Genomic DNA, 25,883 nt, shown 5'->3' on the forward strand with positions numbered 1-25,883 from the left:
CCCTTTTCCCTCTTTTTATGCTCCATTTCTCTTTTCCCTTCCTTTTTTCCTCCTTTTCCCTCCTTTCTTCCTCCTTTCCCCTCCTTTTCCATCCCTTTTCCCTCCCTTTTCCCTTTTCCCTCCTTTTCCATCCTTTTTCCTCCCCTTTTCCCTTTTTTCCTCCCCTTCCCCTTTTTTCCTCCCTTTTCCCTTTTTCCCTCCCTTTTCCCTTTTCCCTCCTTTTCCATCCCTTTTTCCTCCCTTTTCCCTTTTTCCTCCCTTTTCCCTTTTTCCTCCCTTTTCCCTTTTTCCTCCCTTTTCCCTTTTTCCTCCCTTTTCCCTTTTTCCTCCCTTTTCCCTTTTCCCTCCCTTTTCCCTTTTTTCCTCCCTTTTCCCTCCTTTTCCCTCCTTTTCCCTTTTCCCTCCCTTTCCCCTTTTTTCCTCCTTTTCCCTCCTTCCCCCCCGCACACAAAGCCAATCATTAAAACCCCCAAACCCTTCGGGATTTAATTCCATTTCCCGACGATTCTCAGCCACTCCCGCGCTGCCGGAACCCCAAATTCCCATTTTTTAGCCGGGAATATTCGGGGTTTTCACCCCCAGACCGCTCCTGCCGGGGAGGGGAGCGGCGCTGGCGCGGGCTCCGCTCATTAATCAATTAATTAGTCACCTCCTTGATTAATAAATCGGGTTTTGTGTCCCGACCGTGACGGGCCGGGGGAGCCGCTCCCGACTTTTTTTTGGGCTCGTTCTTCGCTTTCTAAATTCATTTTTAACCATTTTTGGCCTTTTCGAAGATTTTCCTGGTCATTTCTCATCGCATTTCCGTCGTTTTCTGTCGTTCCTCCGTCGTTTCCCATCGATATTTTTATCATTGCTTTATCAAATTGTGCATTTATTCCTTCATTTTTATCATTGTTTTATCATTTGAAAATAATTATCATATTTGTTTTATGACTTCTTACCATTTTTGGGCCATTTAATATACTTTTCGACCCTTTTTCATCATCATTTTATCCTTTTTTATAATTTTTTTGTTTATTTTTACCATTGCTTTGCCATTTTTTGCCACCTTTAATCATTTTATCGCTGTTTCATCCTTTCTTGTAATTTCTGGGCCATTTAATATCACTTTTGGTCGGTTTTTTATCATGATTTTATTGATCTTTGGTAATTTTTTGACAATTTTAACCATTATTTCACGATTTTTGGATCATTATTTCCATTTTTCTGCTCATTTTCGCGGCCTCAGCGGCTCTGGGGAGGATCCAGCCTCTTCCCGGCCTCTCCAAATTTCTTTTTTTTTTTGGGGAAAATCCACCGCTTTTATTGTTCCCTTTCCCTTCCTTTATCCCCCAAATCTTCAAATATTATTTTCTCCCCATTTTTTCCCGGGGAACACCCCAAAATTCCCATTTTTTCCTCCCCCTGGAAGCGGCGCAGAGGGGATAGAATTCAATTTATTTTTATTTATTCCATTTATTTCTCCTTCCCGCCCTTCCCCTTCTCCCGAGGAAAACGAAGGGGAAAAAAAATAATAATAAAAAAAAATCGATAGCGGCTCCTTCCAGCGTGAAATAAACTCAAAAACCCCCAAAAATAAATCCTGGGACGGGAAATAAAAATAAACCCTGGAATGGGAAAGAAATGCTGGCGGAGAAGCTCGGAGCGGAGCGCGGGACCCGCGGCGCCTTTGGGGCGGAATTCCCCTTTTTGGCCATTTTTAATATTTTTTTTTTCTCTTTTCCCACTTTTATTTTGCTTTTTCCCTCTCCCCCCGGCTGAAATTTCGCGTTTTCCTCCCCAAATTCCTCAGCCCCAGTTCCCATTTCCCTCCCCGGCTCCATTTCAGGCATTTCCCCCAAAATAAATTCAATTCTTTTCCCTCTCCTGGAGGCTCCAAAACCCAAAAAAAACCCAAAAAACCCAAACCCCCAAATAATAATAATTAAAACCACCCAAACGCCCCCAAATGGCTCAGGTGCGGCTCCTCGGGCGCCTCTCGCTCGGAGGAAGGTGGAAAAACCCGAATTTCCGCTTTTTTCCAGCATTTTTCCAGCCTGGGAAGCTCCGCCCGCCCCTCGCGCACAAAACCCGAGCCAGAAAAATTCCATCGCAACGCCAAAAATTCCCTTTTTTTTGGGGTTTTTTCCCCTTATTTTATCGGATTTATTCATTTTTGGAGGGGATTTCTTCTTTCTTTTATTTTTCTCCATATTTTTCACAGGTTTTTTTCCTTATTTTGGGATTTTTTTCCCAATTATCTTTTTATTTTTCCCCTTTTTTGGACGTTTTTTCAAGCCCTGCCAAGGAATTTTTCCCCCTCCAGGCGGGAATAAAAAGCTGCCGGATGATTTTTTAAGGATTTCATCAAATCCCCGCGGAGCCGCCAGGATTGGCTTTTTTCGCTCCTTTTTTTCGCTTTTTTTTGGGAAAAAATAACAATTCTTCCCCTACGCCCAAAAATTCCTGCCCCGAGGCTCCGTTCCCTGCTGGAAAAGGGAATTTCTGCCCCAAAATCCCGCTTTTGGGGATTTTCCCCCTCCTGATTATTGACAATTTTGCGGTCAAAAATTCAATTAAAAATCGCATTTTTGGGGGAGGCGCTGCGGGGTGCAGCGGGGGCGGCTCGGAGTGAGAAAAGCGATTTATTTGGGGATTTTTTGTGGGGTTTTTTTCCTGTTTTCCCCATTTTTCCCGGTTTTCCAAGCTGGGAAAAACCCCGGAATATCCCAAGCGTGGCCTGGAGCTCTCGGAGCGGATCCGACCCAGAAATAAAAAGAGAAATAAAACCAGAAATGGAAATAAAAACCAACCTAAAACCCCCTCAGCGGCGCTCCCGCCTTTCCAGCGGGATTTTTTCCCATTAAAATCCCATTTTCCTGCTCAGGGAATGCTCGAAAAAATTACTTAAAAAACCCCCGGGACGTCTTCCCTAAAAAAAGAAAAAAAGAAAGAAAAAAGTCCCAATTCCCACTTAAATCGCTTGGAAAAAATCCCTCAGCTTTGGAATTACATTTTTTAAATAAAATAAAAAGAAAGAAAGAAAGGAAGGAAGAAAGAAAGGAAGGAAGGAAGGAAGAAAGAAAGAAAGAAAGAAAGAAAGAAAGAAAGAAAGAAACCAAAACACCCCCAAGAAAACAGGCAAAAAATTAATTAAAACTTAAAGTAATAAATTTAGAAACAAATAAAAATATAAGGTGAAAATAAATGGAGAAGAAATTGAAAATAAATTTGAAATAAGTTTAGAATAAATGGGAAATAAATGGGAAACAAATGGGAAATAAATGGAAAATAAATGGAAAATAAATGGGAAATAAATGGGAAATAAATTTGAAATAAATTTAAAATAAATTTAAAATAAATTTAAAATAAATTTTAATGAAAATAAAAATACTTTTAAAATAAATTTTAAATAAATTTGAAATAAATTTTAATGAAATTAAAAATACTTCTAAAATAAATTTAAAATAAAGTTGAAATCAATTTAAAATAAATCTCAAATAAATTCGAATTCACTTTTCCCCACTGCGGAAACCCCCGATTTTGGGGCAAAACCTCTTTGTAGAGACAATTCCTTTTGGATCTGCCCTGATTTTTGGGGGAAAAAGGCCGGAAATTCCCAAGGAGGAGGAAAAAAGCGGAATCGTAAAAAGCGGCGGCGGGCAGGTCAAGGTCACTGGCTCGGGTCGGCGCCGCATGCAAATGAGCGTTCCCGCGCCAAAACATTCCCGATTTCCCGACAATTCCCGCCTTTTTCCCTTTTCCAGCTTTTTCTCTCCTGCCTTTTCCCCCTTCTCGCCCCCGCGCTGCAAAATCCCATTTTTTGGGGTTTTTCCCCCCGTAAATTCAATTTTTTCCCAGCGCTCGGCTCGGCCCGGAGGGGGATTTCTATTGTCAGAAATTCGAATTAAAAATGGGATCAATGGATGGAAATATCCCGAATCTCGGGAATTAAAAAATGGAATAATTTAATTAAAAGATCGCGAATTAAACACGGGGTAAGTGGATGGAAATACTCCCAATTTCGCTAATTAAAAAAGGGATGAATGGATGGAAATATCCCGAATCTCGGGAATTAAAAAATGGAATAATTTAATTAAAAGATCACGAATTTCGCGAATTAAACACGGGGTAAGTGGATGGAAATACTCCCAATTTCGCTAATTAAAAAAGGGATGAATGGATGGAAATATCCTGAATTTTCTGGTTCAGGGAAGGACTCGACCCCACTTGGAGTTTTCTTCCCAAAAAAATGAAATTTAACCCTCCCCAGGCCAAAATAATCCAAATTTTCCTGGCAGGGAGAAACCTTCGGGAGGGAAAAAGGGAATGGAGAGGGATTTGGGTTGGAAAAACAAATCCCAGTTTTTATCTCAGCCCAAATCCATCGGGAATTGTGGAGAGAGCAAAAAAAACCAGGAGGATTTGGGAGAAAATCAATTTAAAAATCGAGGATTTGGGGAAGAAATGGAGAGGTTCGGGCAAATGGCACAGAAATGGGATGGAGCCCTAAAATAAAATAAAATAAAAATAAAAATAAAATAAAAATAAAATAAAATAAAATAAAATAAAATAAAATCCCACAGAAAATCGGGAAATGGGATTGGCCGCAAAAATAGAATAAAAGTCAGTGGAAAAGCCGGAAAAACGGGATCGGCCCCCAAAAATAAAATCAAATTCCACGGAAAGTCGGGACCTGGGATTGAGCCCCACAGATAAAATTAAACAAAATTCAATGGGGAAAAAAGGAATTTTCTGTGGGTTTCGGTTCGGGTCCCAAATGGGAAAACTCCTGGAAAATACCTTTATTTGCCCCAATTTTTCCTCCTTTTTTTTCCCAATTTTTCCCCTTTTTTTCCCCCAAATTTTTCTCATTTTTTTTTCCCAATATTTCCTCATTTTTTCCCATTTTCCCTCCTTTTTTTGGAGCGGAGAATCCCCGGAGGGGAAATCCCCAAACCCGGGTCGGGTTTGACTCCAGCGCCGCTTTTGGGGCAGAATTTTATTTTTTCCCCCCGGGAATTCCTAAAAAACCCCAAAACCTGGAAAATCCCGCGGGGGTTCCCGAGTCGCGACTGGAGGAGCCCAAAAAAATGAATTTAGCCCGGATTTATCCCCCAAAAAAGTGAATTTAGCCCGGATTTAGCCCAAAAAAGAGTGAATTTAGCCCGGATTTATGCCCCAAAAAAGCGAATTTAGCCTGGATTTAGCCCAAAAAAGAGCGAATTTAACCCGGATTTACCCCCCAAAAAAGCGAATTTAACCCGGATTTTCTCGGAAAGAAGGAGTAAAAAAGGGAATTTCTGGAAGCAGCTCCGAGCCGCCAATTCCCGGCTGCAATTCCCAAATATCCAGAAAAAAAATTTCATTTTTTCCCCACTTTGAGGCGGAGCAGCCAAGGAGGGAAAATAAAAAAACCGCAGGAGACGCCTCGGGAAAAATTCCTTGGCAAAGCCTCTGGAAGATCCCAAAAATAATAAAAAATCATTTTTTCCCCTTCTTTTTCTCCCCTTTTAATTTTCTTTTTAATTTTTTTTGTTACTTAATAATTTTTTCCCTTTTTTTTTAATTTTCATTTTTATTTCCCCCTTTTTTTTTTTAAATTTTTCTTTTATTTTCTTTTGTGGTTTTTTTTTTTTGGTCTTTCAAGGTCAAGTTTTTGTGGGATTGGGAAAACGGGAGCTGCGCTCACCTGGAGAGAAATTCCCGATCCTGGGGGGGATTTGAGCCTTAAAAAAATGGATTTTGGGAAAAAAAATAAACCGGGAAATGTCGGGGTGGGAGGGGGATAAGGAAAGGGGAAAAGGAAAAATGAAGGGAAAATAGGAAAAAAGGAAAGGGAGAAGAAAGGGAAAATAAAAGGAAAAAATATGAGGAAAAAGGGAAAAATGCGGGGAAAAGGGAACAAGGGGAAAAAAAGGGAAAATGGGGAAAAAACGAAATAATGGGGGAGAAAAAACCGGCGGGTGGGAATGGCGGGAAAAGGGAAAAATAGGAGGAAAAAAGGGAAAATGGGGAAAAAACGAAATAATGGGGGGAGAAAAAACCGGCGGGTGGGAAAAGGGAAAAATAGGAGGAAAAAAAGGGAAATAGCGGAAAAAATGAAATAATGGGGGGAGAAAAAAGCGGCGGGTGGGAAAAGGGAAAAGGGAAAAATAGGAGGAAAAAAAGGGAAAATGGGGAAAAAACGAAATAATGGGGGGAGAAAAAACCGGCGGGTGGGAAAAGGGAAAAATAGGAGGAAAAAAGGGAAATAGCGGAAAAAATGAAATAATGGGGGGAGAAAAAGCGGCGGGTGGGAAAAGGGAAAAGGGAAAAATAGGAGGAAAAAAAGGGAAAATGGGGAAAAAACGAAATAATGGGGGGAGAAAAAACCGGCGGGTGGGAAAAGGGAAAAATAGGAGGAAAAAAGGGAAATAGCGGAAAAAATGAAATAATGGGGGGAGAAAAAGCGGCGGGTGGGAAAAGGGAAAAGGGAAAAATAGGAGGAAAAAAAGGGGAAATGGGGAAATGGAGGAAAATGGGAAAAAAGGGAAAAGGAGGAAAAATGCAACGCCGAGAAATGGCCCAAAAGTGAAGGGAACAAAGCGGGAGGGACAAAGGCGGCCGAGCCGAGCCGAACCGAGCTGAACCGAGCCGGGCCGAGCCAAACTGAGCCGAGCCGAACCGAGCCGAGCGGAGCTGAGCTGAGCCGAGCTGAGCTGAGCCGAACCGAGCCGGGCCGAACCGAGCCAAACTGAGCCGAGCTGAGCTGAGCCGAACCGAGCCGGGCCGGGAACAGCAATTTCCTGCCCGGCCCGGCCAAACCCGGCTTAAACCCGATCTAAACCCGGCCAAACCCGGCTTAAACCCGGGCCAAACCCAATGTAAACCCGATCTAAACCCGATCTAAACCCGATCCAAACCCGATCCAAACCCGATCTAAACCCGATCCAAACCCGATCTAAACCCGATCCAAACCCGATCTAAACCCGATCCAAACCCGGCCCAAACCCGATCCAAACCCGGCCCAAACCCGACCCAAACCCGGCCCAAACCCGATCCAAACCCGATCCAAACCCGATCCAAACCCGATCCAAACCCGATCCAAACCCGATCCAAACCCGATCTAAACCCGATCCAAACCCGATCCAAACCCGACCCAAACCCGACCCAAACCCGACCCAAACCCGACCCAAACCCGACCCAAACCCGACCCAAACCCGGCCCAAACCCGATCCAAACCCGATCTAAACCCGACCCAAACCCGACCCAAACCCGACCCAAACCCGATCTAAACCCGATCTAAACCCGATCCAAACCCGATCTAAACCCGATCTAAACCCGATCCAAACCCGATCCAAACCCGGCCCAAACCCGACCCAAACCCGGCCCAAACCCGATCCAAACCCGATCCAAACCCGATCCAAACCCGATCCAAACCCGATCCAAACCCGATCCAAACCCGATCTAAACCCGATCCAAACCCGATCCAAACCCGATCCAAACCCGGCCCAAACCCGATCCAAACCCGGCCCAAACCCGATCCAAACCCGACCCAAACCCGATCTAAACCCGATCCAAACCCGATCCAAACCCGGCCCAAACCCGATCCAAACCCGATCCAAACCCGATCTAAACCCGATCCAAACCCGACCCAAACCCGATCCAAACCCGATCTAAACCCGATCCAAACCCGATCTAAACCCGATCCAAACCCGATCCAAACCCGATCTAAACCCGATCCAAACCCGATCTAAACCCGATCCAAACCCGATCCAAACCCGATCCAAACCCGATCCAAACCCGATCTAAACCCGATCCAAACCCGACCCAAACCCGATCTAAACCCGATCCAAACCCGGCCCAAACCCGATCCAAACCCGATCCAAACCCGATCCAAACCCGATCCAAACCCGATCCAAACACGATCCAAACCCGATCTAAACCCGATCCAAACCCGGCCCCTCCCCCCGCTGATGTCAAGGTCAAGGGTAACCCCGTGACGTCACCGCCAGTGACGTCACCGCGGCCGAATTTGGGGTGGAAAATGCGAACCCGGGAGGGAAACCGGCGCAAATCCCGATTTTCTGCCGGGATGAACGGAGCTGGGCTCGTTTGGGCCCATTAAAATCCATCCCAGCTCATTTGCATTCTTTTCAATTAATTTAAATCCATTTTCCATCCATTGAAATGATTCTAAATTCATTTTCATTCATTTCAATCCATTCCCATCCATTGAAATTATTCTAAATTCATTTTCATTCTTTTCAATCCATTCCCATCCATTGAAATGATTCTAAATTCATTTTCATTAATTTCAATTAATTCCCATCCATTGAAATGATTCTAAATTCATTTTCATTCATTTCAATCCATTCCCATCCATTGAAATGATTCTAAATTCATTTTCATTCTTTTCAATCCATTCCCATCCATTTTCCATCCATTGAAATCATTCTAAATTAATTTCCATTCATTTCAATCCATTTTCCATCCATTCCAATCCATTGAAAGTTATTTAAATTATTTCTAATCAATTTTCATTTCAATTAATTGAAATCCATTTTCAATCCTTTCCAATCAATTGAAATTCATTTAAATTATTTCAAATTAATTTTCATTCATTTCAATTCATTTCAATCCATTTTCCATCCATTCCAATCCGTTGAAAGTCATTTAAATTATTTTAATTTATTTTTTATTCCTTCCAATCCAATCCATCCCAATCCATTTCAATTCATTCCAATTAATTTAAATTAATTTTAGTTCATTTTCCCCTCTTCACTCCAGGCACTGTCGCAACCCTAAAAATTCCAATTTTTGTCTTTTCTTCCTCTCCTGAATTTCATTTTTCCCAGCACTCAGCTTGGCCCGGATCAGGATTTTCCTCCCCAAAATCCGCGGCTCTTCCCAAAATGCAAATTAGAAATTAAAAAGATCAATTAAGAAATGAAAAGATCGATTAAAATCTCCTGGCCGGGATCATTCCCTCCTTGGGAGAGGATTGGGGCTGGAAATTTCCAAGAATTGGGGTCGGAAATTCGATTTTTTTTTTTTTCTGGGGAAAATGTGAAGGGAAAAAACCCCAAAAATTCCCAAATCGGCAGCGGGAGGAAGGATTGGTTAAAAAACACCCAAAAAAAGGAAATCAATGGATGAATTTAGGGATTATTTTGATTTTTCCTGCCCAAAATTCACTTTTTCCCCCTTTGGATTAAAGGGAGGAGGAAGAATCCGTGGATTTGGGAGGGATAAAAAGGAAAATTTGGGATTTTTTGGGATCTGGAGAAGCTGAATCCCAAAATTCTGCGAGGATCCAGCTCCGAATTCCGGGAAAATCCCAAATTTCCGCCGCTCCCGGAGCTCTGTGGCGGAAAATTCAAATATTTTGGGGAATCCGCCCGGAATTCTGTGGCTATTCCCGATTTTCCACCAAAATCCCCAAAAAAGCCGCCCGGGGGAGGAAAAACTAAAAGGAATTGCTCGGCTTTGCTCCTTTTTGGGTTTTCCCCCATTTTTGGAGTCGCGAGGATGGAATTTTGGCCAAGGGAAGGAAAAGGAGGAGCGGGAGGAGAAATCGACCCGGAAATGGCCAAAAATGAACCCGAAATGGCCAAAAATGAACCCAAAATGGCCAAAAATGAACCCAAAATGACCAAAAATTTAAACCGGAACTGATTTTAACAATTAACCCAAAACCAACCGAAAATTTAATCCAGATTGACCGAAAAGTGATCCAAAAGTGATCAAAAAATTTAATCCAGATTGACCAAAAATTGACCCAAAAGTGATCAAAAATTTAATCCAGATTGACTGAAAATTAACCCAAAAATGATTCAAAAAATTTAATCCAGATTGACCAAAAAATTAACCCAAAAATGATTCAAAAAATTTAATCCAGATTGACCAAAAATTGACCCAAAAGTGATAAAAAAATTTAATCCAGATTGACCGAAAATTGACCCAAATTTGATGAAAATTGAAGGCCAAAGTGACCAAAACTGAAGTGAAAAGTGACCAAAATGAAGCCAAAACTTATAAAAATTAACCCAAAAGTGACCAAAACAATGAACTCAGAAGTGACAAAAATTGAAACCAGACTTCCATTTCCCCCATTTGTCATTGATTTTATATGAGTTAATATAAAAATGAATAATTCAATTGATTAATTCATCGGGTTTTTTGCCCCCAAACGGGGAAATTCCGCCCCAATCCCGAATTTTCCGGGGTGAATTTGGGAATTTTTCCCCAGGAATTCCCGGGCAGGTTATTCCGAGCAGAGCGGCTCCAGAAATGAAGGAAAATCGGGAAAAAAAATCAGGATGCAAATAGCAGAAATTCAAAAATAAAAATAAAATTAAAAATCCCGGCAGGAAAAACCCCAAAACCCCAAAAGAGCCTTTGGGGCGATTTTGGGGAATTTTGGGTTTTTTTGGGGGATTTCTGGGGTTTGTTTTGGATTTTTGGGGTTATTTTAGGGTGATTTGGGGGTTTATTTTGGGATTAATTGGGTTTATTTTGGTATTTAGGGGTTTATTTTGGGGATTCTTTAAGTGTATTTTGGGATCCTGGGGTTTATTTGGGGATTTTGGAATTTATTTTGGAATTTTTGGGTTTATTTGGGGAATTTTGGGGTTTATTGGGGATTTTGGGTGCGGATTCTTCCATCCCCCCATTGCAGACCCCTTAAATGGGATTTTCCTCCCTTTTTATATGGAAATATTGGGGATTTCTCCTCCCTGTATTGACAAATCTCAGTAAATTTAATTTTTCTTCATCTATTTCTATGAATTAATAAATTTCTCTCCCTTTTCTATAAAATTCTCTCTTTATCCCAAATATTTCTATAAAATACTGATGGAAATTTTTATTTACGGCGGGATTAAAAGGAAAAAAACCCCAAAATAAAAACCCCAAACCCCGAATTATTGAAATCCTGGGCACCCCTCGCCCTAAATCTTAATATTTGGAGCCGCAAAATCTGGAAAAAATGGAAATATCCGCCCCGAAATCCTTAAAAAAAGGGAAAATTCGGGGTGATATCCACGCACCTGGAAGGAATATAGAAACAAATATTAAACAGATATTAAATCTGTATTAAATAGATATTAAATCTGTATTAAATTGAATATTTTGCCACCCTCACGAGCGTCTTTGCAGCCTCTAAAATTCTCTTTTTTCCCCCTTTCCGTCCCGATTCTCCCCTCGATTTTTGCCACATTCCGGGCAAATTGAAGCCCGAAAAAATCGGGATTTTAAAGTAATTTTTGGCCCCTTTTTCCCTCCACTCGGGCGGGTTTAAGGAGGGAAAAATAAAGAGGGAGAGAAAAAAATCCAATAAAATTAAAATGGAGTAAGAACGAAATGGAATAAAAACACATCAATAAAAACATTAAATAAAATCATATTCATGACGATGAAATCAAAAGATACGAAATGAAAATGCGGCTGGACACGAATCCATTGAATTAAAATCGGTTCATTCAATTTGATTAAATTCCATGAAAAGACCTTGCCTGGAAAGCGACTCAATGAGAGCGGCGATAAAAACAGAACAAAGCAAAATAAACCAAAGAAAAATAAACCAAAGCAAAATAAACCAAAGCAAAATAAACCAAAGAAAAACAGACCGAATAAAAATAGACCGAATAAAAATACACCAAAGAAAACTGAAAAAAAAAAATAAAAAGTGAATAAAATCTCCTCGATAAAAATGAAATAAAGAAAAATCAAACGCAAGAGAAATCCCATTTTAAAGCTCCCCCTCGCATTTATTTTCTGTCCTTCCCATTTTGCAATCTTCCCTTTTTTTTCCCTTTTTTTCCTGCTGTTTTTTTCCCTTTTTTTCCTGCTGTTTTTTCCCTTTTTTTCCTGCTGGTTTTTCCCTTTTTTCCTGCTGTTTTTTTCCCTTTTTTCCTGCTGTTTTTTTCCCTTTTTTTCCTGCTGTTTTTTCCCTTTTTTTCCTGCTGGTTTTTCCCTTTTTTCCTGCTGTTTTTTCCCCTTTTTTCCTGCTGTTTTTTTCCCTTTTTTTCCTGCTGTTTTTTTCCCCTTTTTTCCTGCTGTTTTTTCCCTTTTTTTCCTGCTGGTTTTTCCCTTTTTTTCCTGTTGTTTTCCCTCTATTTTCCTGCTGTTTTTTCCCTTTATCCTGCTTTCCCCCCCATTTTTCCCTGTTTTTCCCATTTCCCCCAGTTTTTCCCCCTTTTTCCCTGGAATTCCGGCGGGGGCGCTGACAGAGGTGCACGAACAGAATTTTTTTGTTGTCCTCCAGGCAGGAGCAGGGCGGAAAAAAGCGATTTATTTCCAGGCACGGGAACAGGGCGGAGACCGCGAGCGAGCCCGGAGCGCCTCCCCAAAATCCCAAAATCCCAAATCCGCCCCAAAAATCCCCAAAACTCGGCCCGAAAGCCCCGCAACGCCGGGCACGGAATTCCGCTTTTCCCCGGCAGAACCCGCGGGAGAGAATCCCCAAAAATGCTCCGAAATTCCCAAAAATGCTCGGAAATTCCCAAAAATGCTCCGAAATTCCCCAAAATGCTCCGAAATTCCCAAAAATGTCCCGGAATTCCCCAAAAATGCTCCGAAATTCCCAAAAATGCTCCGAAATTCCCAAAAATGCTCGGAAATTCCCAAAAATGTCCCGGAATTGCCCAAAAATGTCCCGGAATTGCCCAAAAATGCTCCGAAATTCCCAAAAATGCTCCGAAATTCCCAAAAATGCTCCGAAATTCCCAAAAATGCTCGGAAATTCCCAAAAATGCTCGGAAATTCCCCAAATCCCGGCGCGCCTCCGATCCCGCCCCCCGCGGGAATTTCTGGCCCCATTCCCGATTTTTCCATCCCTACATTTCGGAGCCGGGGCAATTTTGGGGTTTTTTTGTTGTTGTTTTTTTCCCAATTTCCCCACCCCGGGATAACAGAAAAAAGGGAAAAACGGGAATTTCCACCTCCGGCCGCGCTCCCAGCCCCAATTCCCATTTTTCCCCAAATCCCGGGATTTTCCGGCAGGGAATTCCCAGGGGAAACCTCAAACCGCGCTGCGGGTTCGGCGCTCCGGGCTCGGAATTTTCCTTTTTTTTGGCGAATTCTCCTCAAATCAGCAGCGGCCGCCGGCTCGGGATAAAACCGGAATTTTTTCCTCTGCTGCCTCCGGGCTTTTTGATTTTTTCGGGATTTTCGTCGCTCCAAAGTCCCGCCGGCACGAGGGCAAAAATTAAATTTTTTCTCTTCTGCTTTTGGGGTTTTTTTTTGCTTTTTTCCCGTGATTTTCACCACACCAAAGTCCCGCCGGCACGAGGAAAAATATTTAATTTTTTTACACTTTTTCTTTTGCCTTTTATTCGGGATTTTCTCCACCCCAAAATCCCGCCAGCACGAGGATAAATATTGAATTTTTACATTTCTGGCTTGGGTTGGTTTTTGCTTTTTTTCTCCACTCCAAAATCCTGCGGGCAAGAGGATACATATTGAATTTTTCATTTTTAATTTTTATTCTTTTCCTTGATTTTGGTCACCTCAAAGTCCTGCCAGCAAAAGGATAAATATTAAATTTTTACACTTTCAGCTTAGGGGTTTTTTTTCTTTTTCCGGGGATTTTTCTCCACCCCAAAGTCCCACCAGCACGAGGATAAATATTGAATTTTTCTCTCTTTTTTTGTTTTTTTTTCCGGGGATTTTTCTCCACCCCAAAGTCCCACCAGCACGAGGATAAATATTGAATTTTTCTCTCTTTTTTTGTTTTTTTTTCCGGGGATTTTTCTCCACCCCAAAGTCCCACCAGCACGAGGATAAATATTGAATTTTTCTCTCTTTTTTTGTTTTTTTTCCAGGGATTTTTCTCCACCCCAAAGTCCCGCCAGCACGAGGATAAACATTGGATTGTTCACTTTTCTTTTTGCTTTTTTGGCCGCTCCGAAGTCCTGCCGGACGAGGATCAACATTGAATTTTTCACTCTTTTTTTTTGTTGTTTTGTTTTGGTTTTTAGTGATATTTGGCCAACCCGAAGTCCTGCCGGCATAAGGATAAAAATTGAATTTTTCAGTCTTTTTTTTTTTGCTTTTTTGGCCATTCCAAAGTCCTGCCAGCACGGGGATAAACATCAAAATTTCCACTTTTTTTTTGTTTTTTTGTTTTCTCGTGGATTTTGGCCACCCCGAAGTCCTGCCAGCACAACGATAAACACCGAATTTTCTACAAATTTTCTTTTGTGTTTTTTTTTTCTTTTTTTTTTTTTGGTGGGTTCTGTCCACTCCAAAGTCCCATCAGCATGGGGATAAACACCGAATTTTCCACTTTATTTATTTTTTTGTTTTCACGTGGATTTGGACCGTCCCGAAGTCCCGCCGGCACGACGATAAACACCGAATTTTCCACAATTTTTGGGGTTTTTTTGGGGGGGTTTGGGCCACTCCAAAGTCCTGCCAGCGCGGGGATAAACACCGAATTTTCCACTTTAATTTTTTTCGTTTTCCCGTGGGTTTTGGCCGTCCCGAAGTCCCGCCGGCATGACGACAAACACCGAATTTACAACTTTAATTTTTTTCGTTTTCCCGTGGATTTTGGCCACCCCGCAGTCCCGCCGGCACGACGACAAACACCGAATTTCCCACAGTTTTTTGCGTTGTTTTGGGGTCTTTTGGCCACTCCAATGTCCCGCCGGCACGACGACAAACACCGAATTTCCCACCATTTTTTGTGTTTTTTTGGGGGGTTTTTGCCCTCCCCGCAGTCCCGCCGGCACGACGACAAACACCGAATTTCCCACCGTTTTTTGCGTTGTTTTGGGGGGTTTTGCCCTCGCCGCCGAGCCCCGAATCGCCCCGAATTCTCCGCTCTCCCGCTCAGGTGGCGGGCGCTGGCCTGGCGCGGGCGCTGCCCTTCTTCTCCTTGACGCGGCGGTTCTGGAACCAGATGGTGACCTGCCGCTCCGACAGGCTCGTGGCCGCCGAGATGCGCCGCCGCTTCTCCTTGCTGATGAAGCGGCTGGCGGCGAACTCGCGCTCCAGCTCCTTCAGCTGCGGCTTGCTGTAGGGCACGCGCTTCTTGCGGCCGCGCCGGAACGGGCTGGGCTCGGCCTGCAGCGGCACCACGTCTGGGGAGGGCAGAAACGGGGGGGAAAGGGTTAAAAATGGGAGAAAATCGGGTTAAAATGGGAGTTATGGGGTTAAAAATGGGTAAAAATGGGAGAAAATGGGGTTAAAATGGGTTAAAATGGGAGTTATGGGGGTAATGAAAGGGGTAATGAAAGGGTTAATGAAAGGGTTAAATGGAGCTGGGCTCGGCCTGCAGCGGCACCACGTCTGGGGAGGGCAGAAACGGGGGGGAAAGGGTTAAAAATGGGAGAAAATCGGGTTAAAATGGGGTTAAAATGGGAGTTATGGGGGTAAAATGGGAATGAAAGGGTTAATAACGGGGTTAATGAAAGGGTTAAATGGATCTGGGCTCGGCCTGCAGCGGCACCACGTCTGGGGAGGGCAGAAACGGGGGAGAAAGGGTTAAAAATGGGAGAAAATGGGGTTAAAATGGGAGTTATGGGGGTAATGAAAGGGTTAATGAAAGGGTTAAATGGATCTGGGCTCGGCCTGCAGCGGCACCACATCTGGGGAGGGCAGAAACGGGGGGGAAAGGGTTAAAAATGGGAGAAAATGGGGTTAAAATGGGGTTAAAATGGGGTTAAAATGGGGTTAAAATGGGAATGAAAGGGTTAATAATGGGAATGAAAGGGTTAATAACGGGGTTAATGAAAGGGTTAAATGGAGCTGGGCTCGGCCTGCAGCGGCACCACGTCTGGGGAGGGCAGAAACGGGGGGGAAAGGGTTAAAAATGGGAGAAAATGGGGTTAAAATGGGAGTTATGGGGTTAAAAATGGGTTAAAATGGGGGGTAAAATGGGAATGAAAGGGTTAATAACGGGGTTAATGAAAGGGTTAAATGGATCTGGGGTGAGGCAGAACGGGCTGGGCTCGGCCTGCAGCGGCACCACGTCTGGGGAGGGCAGAAACGGGGGGAATTGGGTAAAAATGGGCGAAAATGGGGTTAAAATGGGAGTTATGGGGTTAAAAATGGGTTAAAATGGGTGAAAATGGGAATGAAAGGGTTAATGATGGGGTTAATGAAAGGGTTAAATGGAGCTGGGATGAGGATCCCGCTTCTTGCGGCCGGGGCTGGGCTCGGCCTGCAGCGGCACCACGTCTGCAGTGGAAAAATGGGGGAAAAATGGGTAAAAATGGGTAAAAACGGTTAAAAACGGGTAAAAATGGGTATAAATGGTTAAAAGTGGGAATTACGGGGTTAATCATGGGGTTAAATGGATTTGGGGTGAACGGGCTGGGCTCGGCCGGCAGCGGCACCACGCCTGCAACGGGGAGAAATGGGGAGAAAAGGGTAAAAATTGGTAAAAACGGGGTTATAAATGGTTCAAAATGGGTAAAAACGGGAATTAAGGGGTTAAAGGGTTTTGGGGTAAGGATCCTGCTTTTTGGGGCTCTGGCAGAACGAGCTGGGCTCGGTCTGCAGCAGCACCACGTCTGGAACGGGGAAATGGGGTTAGAAACGGGGAAATCGGGGAAAAGATGGGGTTAGAAATGGTTAAAAATGGGCCAAAATTGGAATTCTGGGGATGAAGGGGTTAAGGAGCGAAGAGAGGTGGAAATGGGTAAAAAAATGGGAATTATGGCCAAAAAGGGGTTAAGAGCGGAGAGCGGTGAGGTGAACACGGGGAAAATGGGGTTAGAATGGGGGAAATTGGTGAAAATGGGATTGGAATGGGGGAATTTGTGAAAATGGGGTTAGAATGGGGGAAATTGGTGAAAATGGGATTGGAAAGGGGGAAAAGGGTAAAAATGGGATTGGAAAGGGGGAAATGGGTGGAAATTGGGTTGGGAAGGAGGAAATATGGGGGAAATTGAGTTAGAATAGGGGAAAATGGGTAAAAACGGGGTTAGAATGGGGGAAATGGGTAAAAAATGGGGTTGGAAAGGGGAAATATGGGGAAAATGGGGTTAGAATTGGGGAAATGGGTAAAAGGGTTAGAACGGGGAAAATGGGGTTAGAAAAGGCGGAAATGGGTAAAAAGATGAATAATGGGGGGAAAGGGATTAAAAACAAAGCGGGGTGAGTGGAAATGGGCAAAAAATGGGAATAATGTGAATAAATTGGGTTGAGAGAAGCGGGGTGAATGGAAATGGGTAAAAAATGGGAATAATGTGAATAAATTGGGTTAAGAGAAGCGGGGTGAATGGAAATGGGTAAAAAATGGGAATAATGTGAATAAATTGGGTTAAGAGAAGCGGGTGAATGGAAATGGGTAAAAAATGGGAATAACGTGAATAAATTGGGTTGAGAGAAGCGGGGTGAATGGAAATGGGTAAAAAATGGGAATAATGTGAATAAATTGGGTTAAGAGAAGCGGGTGAATGGAAATGGGTAAAAAATCGGGATGTGGGGAAATGAAATGAGGGAAAAGGGGAATTGCACTCGGTGGGGTTGGGGGAGGATTTCGGGGAGGAAGAGGAAAAATGGGGGAAAATGGGGGAAAAAGGGGGGAAAAGGGTAAAAGAGGGGCAGAAAATAGGGGGAAAGGAGCGGGAAAAAGGGAAAAAATACAAATGGAAACGAGGGCGGAAAGGGGAAGAAGGAGAGGGGGAAATGGGGGGGAAATGGGAATGGGGAAAAAGGGGAGAAAAGCTGGGAAAAGGGGGAGAAGGGCAAAAAGAAGGGGAAGCAAAAAGTGGGAAAGGCGGAAAAGGAGGAAAAGGCGGCCGGAGGAGGGATAATGGCTGGTAAAATTGCGGATAATGGGAATGAAAACACACCAGGGATAATTCCCTGTTTGCCTTGGCCGCGGATGAAGGAGCAGCGCCCGCCCGCAGCGGCGCCTCAAACCCCAATTTATTTATTTTTTTTTTGGGCAATATTTGGAGTTTTCCTCTTTTCCCTCCCTCCTTTTTCTCCTCCCATCCCCTTCTCCTTTTCCCGCAGAGGAAAATCTGGGATGAGCAGCCCCAAAATCCCCGCCCGGCGCGGCCACAGGAGCCCCCGACCCCCAAAAATCCCCTCGGAGCGGGTGAAATATCCCAAATTTTCCAAGGGATGCGCCGGCCCCTCGATGTCCCGGGCTCCCCGGAGCGGTTTGGGGTTTTCGGGCGGGCCTTTGGTGCTTCCTGGGCCGCTCCAGAGGGGGAATTTTGGGATTTTTCCCTCCCGGGGTCCGCCCCGCTCGCCTCCTGCCCCCGCTGGCCCCCGAACGGCCACTTGGCACCTCGGGCGTTAATTGCGCTAATTGGGAGCTGATTGAGCGGCCGCAGCCCACCGAGCCGCTCCGCCTTTTTTTAGCCGCATTTTTATTTTTATCCCTTTTTTTTTGAGCTCTGCGCCCGCGGGGGAGCGGCGGGCGGGGAGGGAGAAGGAAGGGCAGAATTCGGGAATGAATTGGGAATTTGGGAGATGGGATTGGGCCGGGGTTGGATCGGGAGAAAGGGAAGGATTCGGGAATTTGGGAGATTGGATTGGGCCGCGGTTGGATCGGGAGAAGGGGCAGGATTCGGGAATTTGGGAGATGGGATTGGGCCGCGGTTGGATCGGGAGAAAGGGCAGGATTCGGGAATTTGGGAGATTGGATTGGGCCGGGGTTGCTCCAAGAAAAAGGGAGGAATTCTGGAATTACCGCGGCGGTTTGGAGCCGGGATTACTCCAGGGAAAAGAGCAGAATCAGGGAATTAGCGCGGGGTTGTGGGGCCGGGATCGGCTCCCAGGGAAGGGCAGAATTATGGAATTAACTCCGGGTTTGAGGACTGGGATTGACTCAGGAGAAAGGGCAGAATAAAGGAATTAACTCCGGGTTTGAGGACTGGGATTGGCTCAGAAGGAAAGGCAGAATTATGGAATTAACTCCCGGTTTGAGGACTGGGATTGACTCAGAAGGAAAGGCAGAATTAAGGAATTAACTCCGGGTTTGGGGCCGGCACTGGCTCCCAGGGAAGGGCAGAATTATGGAATTAACTCCCGGTTTGAGGACTGGGATTGACTCAGAAGGAAAGGCAGAATTAAGGAATTAACGCCGGGTTCGGGGCCGGCACTGGCTCCCAGGGAAGGGCAGAATTAAGGAATTAACTCCGGGTTCGGGGCCGGCACTGGCTCCCAGGGAAGGGCAGAATTAAGGAATTAACTCCGGGTTCGGGGCCGGCACTGGCTCCCAGGGAAGGGCAGAATTATGGAATTAACTCCCGGTTTGAGGACTGGGATTGACTCAGAAGGAAAGGCAGAATTAAGGAATTAACTCCCGGTTCGGGGCCGGCTTGCCTCGCCCCGCCGAGCGTGCCCGTGCACATTGCCCGCTCCGAGCATTCCTGAGCCGCTTCCCTCTAATTAGCGCGCCGAGCTCGCGCGGGCACATGGAATACACGGAACGGGCGGAATTGATGGAAACGCGGAATCCGCCCGGATGTGTGCGCTGCGGGGAGCTCGCACGGCCGGATCCACGGAATAAACGCGCTCGGATACGTGGGACAAATACCCCCTGATGGATGGGATATATGGGATAAAAACCCCTGATATGGGGGATAAATGTACCGGGATATATGGGATAAAAACCCCTGATATGTGGGATAAATGCGCTCGGATATATGGGATAAAAACCCCTGATATGTGGGATAAATGTACCTGGATATATGGGATAAAAACCCCTGATATGTGGGATAAATGCGCTCGGATATATGGGATAAAAACCCCTGATATATGAAATATATGGGATAAATACGCCCTGATATGTGGGATAAATGCACCTGGATATATGGGATAAATACAGCCTGATATGTGGGATAAATGCGCTCGGATATATGGGATAAAAACCCCTGATATGTGGGATAAATGCACCTGGATATATGGGATAAAAACCCCTGATATGTGGGATAAATGCACCTGGATATATGGGATAAAAACCCCTGATATGTGGGATAAATGCACCTGGATATATGGGATAAAAACCCCTGATATGTGGGATAAATGCACCTGGATATATGGGATAAATACACCCTGATATATGAAATATATGGGATAAATACGCCCTGATATGTGGGATAAACGCACTCGGATATATGGGATAAAAACCCCTGATATGTGGGATAAATGCGCTCGGATATATGGGATAAAAACCCCTGATATGTGGGATTAATGCGCTCGGATATATGGGATAAAAACCCCTGATATGTGGGATAAATACACCTGGATATATGGGATAAATACACCCTGATATATGGAATATATGGGATAAATACACCCTGATATGTGGGATAAATGCACGCGGATATATGGGATAAATACACCCTGATATATGGAATATATGGGATAAATATACCTTGATATGTGGGACAAATGCACCCCGATATATGGGATAAATACACCCTGATATGTGGGATATATGGGATAAATATACTTTGATATGTGGGATAAATGTACCTGGATATATGGAATAAAAACCCCCTGATATGTGGGATAAATGCGCTCTGATATATGGGATAAATACACCCTGATATATGGAATATATGGGATAAATATACCTTGATATGTGGGATAAATGCACCTGGATATATGGGATAAATACACCCTGATATGTGGGATAAATGCGCTCGGATATATGGGATAAATACACCCTGATATATGGAATATATGGGATAAATATACCTTGATATGTGGGATAAATGTACCCGGATATATGTGATAAATACCCCCTGATATATGGAATAAATAAACCTTGATTTATAAATTACATGGGATAAATACACCCTGATACATGGAACAAATAAACCTTGATATATGGAATATATAGGATAAATATATACCCTGATATATGGAATAAATAACCCCTGATGCATGGAATACATGGAATTAATATACCCAAATATATGGGATAAATATACCTGGATATCTGGGATACATGGAATAAATGTATCCGGATATATGGCATAAATATACCCTGATACATGGAATATATGGAAGAACTATACCCGGCTATGTGGAATAAATAAACCCTGATATAGGGAATATATGGAATAAATATACCTGTCTATCTGGGATATATGGAATAAATCTCTCTGGATATATGGGATACATGGAATTAATATACCTGGATACATGGAATTAATATAGCCGGATATATGGAATAGATGGAATTATACACGGAATATATCCCGAGTGTGCAGGATAAACATATGTGGATATAGGGAACGCACAGAATATATGTGGGATGGATGGGATAAATATATCGGGATATGGAGAATATATGGGATAAATCCGGATAGATGGGGTTGATCTGGATCTGTGGGATGGATGGGATAAATACATCGGGATATATGGAAAATACTGAATATATGGAATATATACAGATATATGGAAAATACTGAATATATGGAATATATGGGACAGATCCGGATAGATGGGATAGATCTATCGGGATAGGTGGAATATATCCAGATATATGGGATAGATGGGATAAATCCGGATAGATGGAATATATGGGATAGATGGGATAGATGGGATAAATACATCCCGTATAGATTATGGAATATGTCCAGATAGACGGAATAAATCGAGATATAGGGGATAGAAGGAATAAATACATCGGGATATATGGAATACATCCGGATATATGGGATAAATCCGGATAGATGGGATATATGGGATAGATGGAATATAGGGGATAGATGGAATAAATACATCGGGATATATGGAATAGATGGAATAGATGGAATATATGGGATAAATATATCCCATAGAGATATGTGGAATACATCCGGATATATGGGGATCGATGGAATATATGGGATTGATGGAATATAGGGGATAGATGGAATATAGGGGATCGATGGAATATAGGGGATAGATGGAATATAGGGGATATATAGGATAAATATATCTCATATAGATATGCGGAATCTATCTGGATATATGGGATAAACGGGATATACACATTGGGATATATGGAATACATCCGGATATTTGGGATAGATGGAATATATGGAATATATGGAATATATAGGATAAATATATCCCATATAGATATGCAGAATCTATCCAGATAGATGGGATAGACGGGATATACACATCGGGATATATGGAATACATCCGGCTAGATGGGATGGACGGGACACACGGGATCGATTGGACACGCGGGATTCCTGGGCTCTGCGGGGTTTTTGGGCTCCGCGGGGTTTTTGGGCTCCGCGGGGTTTTTGGATACGCGGGGTTCTTGGGCTCTGCGGGGTTCTTGGGCTCCGCGGGATTTTTGGGCTCCGCGGGGTTTTTGGGCTCCGCGGGGTTCCTGGGCTCCGCGGGATTTTTGGGCTCCGCGGGGTTTTTGGGCTCCGCGGGGTTCCTGAGCTCCGCGGGGTTCCTGAGCTCCGCGGGATTTTTGGACACGCGGGATTTTTGGACACGCGGGGTTTTTGGGCTCCGCGGGGTTCCTGAGCTCCGCGGGGTTCCTGAGCTCCGCGGGATTTTTGGACACGCGGGGTTTTTGGGCTCCGCGGGATTTTTGGACACGCGGGGTTTTTGGGCTCCGCGGGGTTCCTGAGCTCCGCGGGGTTCCTGAGCTCCGCGGGATTTTTGGACACGCGGGGTTTTTGGGCTCTGCGGGGTTCCTGAGCTCCGCGGGATTTTTGGACACGCGGGGTTTTTGGGCTCTGCGGGGTTCCTGAGCTCCGCGGGATTTTTGGACACGCGGGGTTCCTGGGCTCCGCGGCCCGGCCGGGCTCCGTCCCCGCGGCCGGAGCGGCGCGGACGGCGGGCACCGCGGCCGTTCCCGTTCCCGGCGCCGCTCCCTACCTGGGAACGGCGACTTCCAGAGGTGCGCGGGCTGCGGCTGCTCCTTGGAGCAGTAAACCTGCCCGTCCCAGCCGCTGGCCAGCGCCCAGGGCTGGTAGCCTTCCATGGGAAGCAAAGCCTCGTGCCGCGGCTCCGGGTGCGCGCCCAGCGCCGGCACCACCGACACGTCCAAGTAGCCCGGCACGGCCTGGTAGGAGCCCGGGAAGCCCGGGTAGAACGAGAACTCCTTGGCCCGCGCCGGCAGCTCCTCGGCCGCCAGCGGCCCGCCGGCCTCGGCGAACTTGTCGGGCGGGTGGTAGCCGCAGGGCTTCTGCTGCACGTTGACGCCGGCCAGGCGGCAGCCGTAGTAGCCCGGCGCGAAGGGGTAGCCGCCGTAGCCCAGCGAGCCCGACGGGCACTGCCGCGGCGGCTCCGCGCTCGCCAGCTCCGCGTACGCGGCTCCGTCCGCGGCGGCGCCGCCCGGGGCGGCCAGCCCGGCGTGCGGCAGCATCTCCCGGCAGTGGCCCAGGCTCTCCCGGCAGTGGCCCAGGCTCTCCCGGCAGTGGCCCAGGCTCTCCCGGCAGTGGCCCAGGCTCTCCATGCGCGGCTTCTCCCGCGGGGCGTCCTCGCAGCGGCAGCCGAGCGCGTCGGGCCAGCGCGGGGGGAGCCCGAGCGGCGCCGTCATGTCATGCCGCGCTGCCGCCGCCTCCCGCCGCCCTTCCTCTGCCTCCTCCTCCTCCCGCTGCCGCTGCTGCTGCTGGCCCCGCCGCCGCCGGGCTCGCCGCTCCTCCCGCTCCGGTGCTGGCGGCGGGGGCAGCTCCGCGCCGCGCCCCGGGACCCCCCCGCCATCGCCGCGCCGAGCGCGCATGCGCCGCGCGCCCGCCGCCGCCGCTCCATTAAGAAATCCGCACAGGCCACGCCCCTTTTACTCCCCCGCCGGACACGCCCCCCGCGGCACCGCGCGATCTGATTGGCTCCCGCGCCCGCGCGGACACGCCCACTCCCCCCCCCCCACCGCTGCCCCCCCCCTTCCACCCCCCCCTCCCATTCCCGGTTTTCCCGGTGGGATAAAAATCCTCCCCCGCCTTCAGTTTTAATTGCTTACAAGCATTTTTAATTGTTACAAACTGGTTTTAATATTTTACTTGTTGAAAAATTAAAACAAAAAAATTTTTTTTGAGCGGTTTTTTGGTTTTTTTTGTTGTTTTTTTTTTTCCCCGTCTCCAGGTGCTCACCCCCTTCCCGAAAATCCATTAAAAAATATCAGGAGAAGTTCATCCCGAGTGCCTCCCGCCACCGTTTTCCCGAGGAATTGCGTTTTCCCTAAAAAAGATTGGGTTTTCAAAACAAAAAAATCGATTTTTTCCCCATTCGGCCCCAAAATTTCGGAGGGTTCAGCTGCAGGGCTGAAGCGGGACGGCGGGAAATAGGAAAAATGTGATTTTGGAGGATTTTTCCCTCAGCGTGCCCCTATTTCAGACCCCCCCACGCCGTGCCTGTCCCTAAGAACCCAAGAATTCCCAAAATTCCCCGAATTTCCCCCAAATTCCCTCCGATCCCGCGGGTTTGGGGTCACCCCCTTCTCCTGCTCCCACCTCCAGCTCATCCCAAGGGGAGAAAAAGCTGGAAAAGGGAAAAAAACCCTAAAACCCCCAAATTCCGGGAGAAAATCGGGAATTCGGGGAATCCCGAGTTCAAGGGGAAAGGGAAAATTCCCGGGTTTGGGAAAAAAGGGTTGGGAAGGGAAGGGAAAAGGGGGGAAAAAGGGAAAAAGAGGGGAAAAGGGGGGAAAACGGGAATAAAATGGCATGGAACGGGTGAAAAAGGGAATAAAAGGGGAGAAAATGGGACAAAAAAAGGAATAAAATGGGGAAAAGTGGAATAAAATGAGGGGAAAATGAATGAGATGGGGAAGAATTTGAATGAAATGGGGAAAATGGAATGAAATGGGGAAAACTGAATTAAACAGGAAGAAATAGAATTAAATGGGGAAAAAAATGAAATTGGGAAAATAAAAAAGAATGGGAAAAGCAGGCTCGGAATAACAGGAACGGATAAAGGAGACGAAAGCCGTCCCGAAATGAAACAAAAGCTGCCGAAAATGCCCCAAAAGCGCCGGGAAAAGGCGGAATTCTCCTTCGTGCCCGCAGGAAAATTCCCAAATCGAAGCCAAACGCGGCCCTCCCCGAGCCCGCGGGGCCGCGCCGGTTTTTGCTTTATTTTCTTTTATTTTTGAAAGTTTATGAAGTGCTGAACATGGGGCAGCACGTCCGGGCCGGGATCCTAAAAATCCCCGAGATTGATGGGAAAAATCTGGGATGGAGCGGGAAGGGCCGGGCCGGCAGCGGCGGCCGAAAACGGCCCCGAAAATTGGGATTAAAGCCCAGTTTGGGCGCTCCGAATTCCCGGGAATTTCATGGAAAATTGGGGGTTGGGAATTTCGGGGGTTCGGGGTTCGGGGAAGGGAGAAAAGAGGGAAAAAAAGGACAAAATGAAGGGAAAAGGGGAAAAAAAAGGAGGGGAAAGGGAGAAAATGAGGGGGAAAAAGAGAAGAAAACGAAGGAAAAATGGAGAAAAATGAAGGGAAAATGGGGAAAGGAGAGGAAAAGGGGAAAAGGAGGGAAAATCCCATTTTTTGGAGGTAAAGGAGGAGGAAAATCGCATTTGGAGCCGGGAATTCCCGGGGGAGCCTCGCGAGCCGAACAAAGGAACCTCCGGGGAGGAAAATCGAGAATTCCCAAAAAAAAAATCGGCGTTCCCAGGAATTTTGGGGCTTTCGGGAAGGAGCTGCGGGCTGGGAGGGATCCCAAAAAAAGAAGAAATTGGGAAAAGGAGACCCCGGAGTGGAGGCCGGGGGGATCCCGAACCTGGGCTCAGAATTCCCGATTTTGGGCAAAGTCTGGGATCAATCCCCAGCCCCGCCGCGGCGTCGGGGATTGGGGAATTCCGGGCAAATTCCCTTTTTTGCTCATCCCTCCTGGAAAGGGTTTTTGATTTTTAATGGATTTTCTCCTTCCGCTGCAAGCGAGCAGGAAAAATCGGAATTTTCCTCTCCCATTCCCGGCTTCCTTCCCTTTTCCCTTTTTTCTGAAGGCAGATCCCGGGGAAAATTCACATTTTTAAAT

General features: G+C 45.8%; 1 protein-coding gene across 1 annotated transcript; it reads right to left on the reverse strand.

The window, feature by feature from the left end:
- Positions 1-13,721: 13,721 nt before the first annotated feature.
- Positions 13,722-23,515, reverse strand: HOXC13 (homeobox C13). Its single transcript, XM_085562856.1, has 2 exons — positions 22,780-23,515; positions 13,722-15,053 (listed from the first exon to the last, which is right to left on the reverse strand). The coding sequence occupies exons 1-2, from the start codon at positions 23,441-23,443 to the stop codon at positions 14,803-14,805; spliced, it is 915 nt and encodes a 304-aa protein (XP_085418982.1). The 5' UTR covers positions 23,444-23,515; the 3' UTR covers positions 13,722-14,802.
- Between the last annotated feature and the right edge of the window lie 2,368 nt (positions 23,516-25,883).

The sequence above is a fragment of the Lonchura striata genome, chromosome 29, assembly GCF_050655825.1.
Source record: "Lonchura striata isolate lonStrDom1 chromosome 29, ASM5065582v1, whole genome shotgun sequence".
Taxonomy (NCBI): domain Eukaryota; kingdom Metazoa; phylum Chordata; class Aves; order Passeriformes; family Estrildidae; genus Lonchura; species Lonchura striata.

Excerpts from the sequence above, each read along its gene's own strand:
- HOXC13 (XM_085562856.1), bottom strand. The coding sequence starts at position 23,443 with ATGACGGCGCCGCTCGGGCTCCCCCCGCGCTGGCCCGACGCGCTCGGC. Across the intron at positions 15,054-22,779 it reads CTGGAAGTCGCCGTTCCCAG|ACGTGGTGCCGCTGCAGGCC; the intron begins GTAGGGAGCGGC and ends TGCCCTCCCCAG.